General features: G+C 41.7%; 1 protein-coding gene across 1 annotated transcript; it reads left to right on the top strand.

Moving 5' to 3' along the window:
- The first annotated feature begins 4520 nt into the window (after nucleotides 1-4520).
- LOC103700136 (uncharacterized) lies at nucleotides 4521-5815 on the top strand. Its single transcript, XM_017841168.5, has one exon. The coding sequence runs from the start codon at nucleotides 4982-4984 to the stop codon at nucleotides 5549-5551; it is 570 nt and encodes a 189-aa protein (XP_017696657.1). The 5' UTR covers nucleotides 4521-4981; the 3' UTR covers nucleotides 5552-5815.
- Nucleotides 5816-6019: the final 204 nt, after the last annotated feature.

The raw sequence follows: 6019 nt of genomic DNA, 5'->3' as shown, positions 1-6019 counted from the left end.
TGGTGGAACCCAGGCTCCTGGATGGACCAAGCCTGCGAACTAGGGGCCAATGCCATTTTGAAGTGTAACTCCTCACCTCCTGTCCAAGAGGCTAAAGATTGACATTAGGTGAGTAGCTTGTCCACATAGAGTTTATGGCTTAGGCTTGATCCCTCAATTATTATTCTCTTCTTATAGAACGTCTTGGAAGGTGGTGAAACTATTTGTGTGTATTAGATCTTGCAGCCAAATTATATTTTTTCACTCTTCCATGAAACGGCATTTCCTCCTATAATGTATGTACATGGATTGGTAATTGTCCTCGTTTAAAGAAAATTTACGTGAAACTACATTATTTCCATTTAAGCAGATCAAGCATTGCTCGTAGCATGCATCTAATTTATTACTACCCATATCTTTTCCTCATGCATGCTTCTAATTTATTCCCCCGCATTTTTTTTGTTTGAGTTGAACGGTGGGGTAAGAGTGTCCTACGCATTGTCTTTGAGCAGTGATCTCGGCTGATGTCATGACTGCATATTCTGAGGGTTTTATTTTTGATAGGATGGATAAGTTTATTATTTAGAACTAGAAAATATACATCCATAAAAATCAAAAAATAAAATATTTAAAAATTAACTCGGAAGATATATAGAAGAATTTCATAGTGTAACCTCAGTGTGATTGGCCACATAGCCTGCTATTCGGTCCTTCGCATGAAAGATCATCATGCATGGAGTCCTTCCCTTATCAAACGAAAGAAGAGAGAGAGAGAGGTCTCCTTATCTTCAATTGTGCCTGCTACTATCTTACTTTCTTGGTGTGCGTTGTCAGTTTGCCACAAACTTCACCTGCCAATTATTCGATGAAATGCCTAACCCCCAATATCTCTGATCTTACCAACTAGATGAGCATGATTTTATCAACATGTCATACATATCATTGAACATTTGCATGCCATTGATGGCTTAAATCTAGAACAAACACCAAACAAAAAATAGAAAAGAGATGCTGGAAAAAAAAATAATTAGGAGAGAGAAATATTTTATTATTAAAATTGAGTCATACTAAAGGCTCTCTCTCACTCGTCACCAAGAAGGACAACTTTCACCCTCTCTTTCTCTTTTTTCTCATGCCACACTCAAGGAGACACTAAAGGTCTTTTTAAATAGAGCATCACATTGGTGGGATGTTTGATTACTGCTTAAATTCAAAAACCAATATCGACTAAAAGATAGGACTTGATAACTATTAAAGGATAATGATAACCATTCTAGAAGGAATAACTAAATAGAATAAAGCTAGGAATAAAATCCTAAAATCATTAAAAATTAATGACCAACTAAATAGGAATTTTATAGTACTTGGCAATGAATCTCAAAACTCTCCTCATTGTAAAATCTATGCCAACAATATTGGTTTTGTCAATGTTGTAAAACGCCATAGCAGCCTTTGTTGTTATTACCACAGTAATAACAATATGTAATAACTTGTCAAACTAATAATTGAATAGTAGAACTCCTTCCTTGGCTCGAACAATAACTTCTTGGCTGAATTGTCCTTTTCGATGCATATATCGAAATCCATGGGGTCCTCCAACACTTCTCCTGAGCATAAACTCCATGATCACTATATCAAGATTTTATAGAACATCCAGCTTATGCCAACAAATATTAAGTTGCCAGTTGCAATCAATATGAGCATCAACCATTACCTCCACTTGAGCAGCTTCAAGTATCTGCATATGATTTGCTCCTACATATGAAATCAAATTCTCATAAATAGAGTCTTCTAATAGCTCGAACTTTGGAGTAGCTTCAAAATCAATTGTCATACTAAAAACCTTATCGAGTACTGAGGCATAACATGAATCATCTCTACCAAGCATATCTTCTTCCTACTTGATCATTGAAACTACTTCAAAATTAGTCAGTTTTTCAACCTCATAGCTGACTAAATCTCAAAAAAAAATATTCATATATTTGATAGCTTCAACACAACACTCTTCTACATTATTTGATTCTTCGGTATAGATCTTTATAGACGGATGAACTATAGCATCCTTTGACTCTTCCTAAGCAACTTTAGTCATGATCTCTTCTAAACTTAATACAACATCCATATGATTAAGCTCCTTCTGCTTCATATTTTCTTCTAGATTTGGTTGATTCTCAAGCTGATCAACTTTGTCATGCTTTGAGTCTTCCGAACTTGAACCAATCTCTTAACTAGTCAAGCTCCCCCTTGAATCAAATCTTTATCTTTAAAGCAATTTTGTACTTGTTCATCCAGATTTTTAGGAAAGCCTAGAACTAAAATTCACTCTTCAAGTAATTTATGTTTAGGATGTCTCATCTTTTTTGAATGTGAGTGGACAATCGTAAGAATATCTTATACTTTCTTTGGCTCTTGTATATCTTGAATATGGAGATAATTTTTTCTATCAACTAAAACTTAAATAATCCACATTAGCTTTCTTGAATTTAGATTTTACTTTCTTCTCGCAGCCTCATTATTGAAAGTATCTGTTGGCATCATTTTTTGCTTCCTATTAAATAAGACTTGACAATAGCCTTCCAAATTGGATAGCAGGTGCTGTTCAACTTGCAAAGAGAATTGGTAGTAGCAAAAGTAACAATATTAATGTTAGTAAAGTTGGGCATATTGAACCAATTAAGAAAGAAGGTTATAGCAACAATCATGATGATTTACCTTTTGAATTAATAAAATAAGAGTCCACATGCATGCACCACTGCTCAGCGAGTTACTGGAAGCTCTGCAATCATGCTGAACTACAAACACATGAACTACCAACAATCAAGTTGTGGCTCCAAAAACTGCACTTCGAATAAATCTAATCGAAGCAACAAACTAGTTAACCACTCTCCAACCTCGCTTTGATACCATGTAGAACAGCATGCTACGCGGAGTAGATTGACCATGCCTACCTAAGATCTAGAATAAAAACAAAACAAAAACAACAAAAAGGAGATGCTGAAAAAAATAATTAGGAGAGAAAAAAATATTTATTAAAAAAATTGAGCCACACTAAAAGCTCTCTCTCACTCCTCAATAAGAATGACAACTCTTACTTTCTCCTTCTCTCTTTTCTCATGTCACACTAAAGTAGACACCAAAGGTCTCGAGCATTGTATGTAGGATATTTGCTTCCAACTCAAATTCAAAAAACAATACTTATTAAAAGATAAGACTGGATAACTACTAAAGAATAAAAATAATTATTCAATAAGGATTAACTAAATAGAATAAAACTAGAAATAGAATTTTAAAATCATTAAAATTAATAACCTATCAAATAGAAATTTTATAAAATTAGAACTTGGTAGCAGTTTTTTGCTTGTTGTTAATAAGGAATTTATATTCCAATTACTTATTTCGTTTCAAATCTACCACATCTTCCTGCAAAAGATTTAGATCGAGAAGGGTTTACGCATAGCAGCTGTAATTACTGGTCATTCGAAAAGCTGCTGTTTTAAAACTGTGGCGGGCGGCTGCGATACTCTTGCCCGCGCTTTTACCCGGACAAGCGTCCGTTTCCCCGGCGTTCTAGAAATCCGATTCCCCCGTGCTCGGTCAAAGATGTAGCGCCCGCACGTGCGAGCTGAGGCACGTCTGGTCAAACGGGGAGTCGGCGATCGGGTCGGTCACATCAAGTCTGACGTGTTGGGAATCGCTTCCAGCTCAGCGCCTGTTTCCCGGTCAACTAAACTGGCTTTGGCCATGAGGAAAATATCGGGACCAGCGTCGAGGCCGCAATTCCCCACCCCCTTCACCGGTACGTATGTGGAGCCCAACTTCGACTTGACAGGTGCCGCATATTTGTAGCAGGGTGAGAGAGTGGGTGTTCGTGTGGTGGGTGTTGATGCATTATTACCAATTGGCGCGTCGCGTTTGCTGAGATGGGGAAGGGGTTTCCACGCCGGCGGGCCTTTTTCCACCCGCCTCGGTTTCTGCTGTCCCGCAGGTCCCAGTTAACCAAGTAACGTCCGCCATAACGGTTATGCTGTCCTCCGTTATTATGTCTGCACTCCCGCACGAAACTATGCCAGTTTATGTAAATTTTTATAATCCTTTTTTCCATCATAACAACCAACAAAGACTATTATAAGAACTATATTATTTTATTTCAAAAGCTTAATTTACAGCCGAAATAGCAAAATAACTGCTGTTTTCTCATTTCTTCCTGATGAGAAATGCTTATGAAGAAAATAGCAATTATGTGCTGCATGCAAACCCGAAAAGAGTCAAGTAAAAATAACTGCTGTTTTTCTGTTTTTATTGGGAAAAAAATTAGTTATTATCTAAGTTGAGTCGTTGATCAATTTGGGCAAATAACTGCTGCTATATAATCGTATCTGTGGCAACGGGGAAACGGTTTGCCAAAGGGATCCGTTACCGGAGAATATCGGCATATCATCCCCAAGGCATTCGTGACCTAGTGACCCATACGTAAACCATACCGCAGGTCTAACTTATTCCTCTCCGACTCCATAATTCCATTCCACCCCATCCTGGCCGCCTCTCTCTCTCTCTCTCTCTCTCTCTCTCTCTTTCCATCTCTGTCGACGCTATTTTTGGGCGTTTATATTGGGTTTCGGTTTTCTCTTTCGCCATTTCTAGACCGATTTCGATTTACTTAAAGGCGGATCTTCGCATTACGCGAACCACCGCTGCCACCGTCGTCCTCCTCGTCGCCGTCGCCCGGAATCGCCCGACCCCGCTCGGGCTTCGGAGAGAGAAAAGACATGGAGACCTCCGTCCTCTGACCTCCGCCTCTTCGCCCGCCTCCGAGATCCTCTGGGAAGAAGACGGAAAAGGTGGGATTTTTCATCGAGGAGGCGGGAAAAGAAGGCGTTTTTTGATCGAGGAGACGGAAGAAAGGTGTGACGTTTAATCGGAGCGACGTAGAAAGGTGCGATTTTTGGTTGACCGAGGGATCTTGGGGTTGATCGTGGGACTGCGATAAGAGAGAAGGGAAGCGATGGAGCCGAAGCTGGTCGCCCAACGGTCCCTGCTCTCCTACATGCCGAGCACGCCGACGCCGACGTCCTCGGCATCGGCGACCCCCTTTCCGGCCTCCTCTTCCGTCACCCCCTCCCCGTCCCTCGCCCGCCGGCAGCCGCTCATCCCCAAGGAGCCCGCGAAGCCCGCCAACCGGTTCGCGGAGGCGGCTGGGGCCACCGCGGCCGAGTGCGCGGCCATCTGCTGCTGCTGCCCCTGCGGCCTCCTCAACCTCGTCGTGCTCGCGGCGGTGAAGTTCCCGGCCGGGCTCCTCCGCCAGGCAGTGCGCCGAAGGAGGAAGCGCAGCGCCATCGTCGGCGCCGCCAGGAAGAAGGCCGGGCCGAATAAAGTGGGCGCCATGGACGACGACGACGACTTCAGCATTCACGGCGGCCGCCTCCTGGTCCTGGCCAGCGGGGACGACGCGTGGCCGAGGAGGTCGCCGTCGCCGGAGCTGTCGGAGCTCGAGAAGGAGATGCGGGCCCTGTTCTACAGCGCAGGCTTCTGGCGGAGCCCGTCCCAAAGGGAAGAGGTGGTAATAAAAATCTGAAGCTTTCTTTGCGTCCGTTGTAAAAGGGTCAGGGGAAACAGGACAAGGGTGGGATCTTTCTCCCCATTGCCGGGCTTCATCAACTTCCAAACCAAAACAATGAGAGATTGGATTTCATTATTAAAAAAATATTTTCTATATTTTTGGGGAGGGGGTTCGTAAATGATGATGATATGGTGACGATGACGATGGAGTGAATGCTGTGGTTTCCGTGTTCGATTGCATTAAGAAAAATGAAAGGATTTGGTTTGAAGGTTTCTTTCATTTAATATTGCACTCCATATATATATATATATATATATATATATATATATTAATAATGTTGGGATATGGATGTCTTGACGCTGGTGCTGCTGAGGGCATGTCTTTTTTATTGAATGGATAAGATATGAGTTGTTCTTTTGTTGTCTCTCTCTGCGTATGTGGGGGTGTTCAGAGGGGTTATTTGGACGATTGTTTGTCTAGCTG

This window comes from Phoenix dactylifera, chromosome 5, assembly GCF_051530095.1.
Source record: "Phoenix dactylifera cultivar Ajwa chromosome 5, Ajwa_hap1_PhDact_Kaust_v1.1, whole genome shotgun sequence".
Classification (NCBI taxonomy): Eukaryota; Viridiplantae; Streptophyta; class Magnoliopsida; order Arecales; family Arecaceae; genus Phoenix; species Phoenix dactylifera.
Note: the sequence above shows the minus strand (reverse complement) of the source record. Positions and strands in the feature narration are given on the sequence as shown.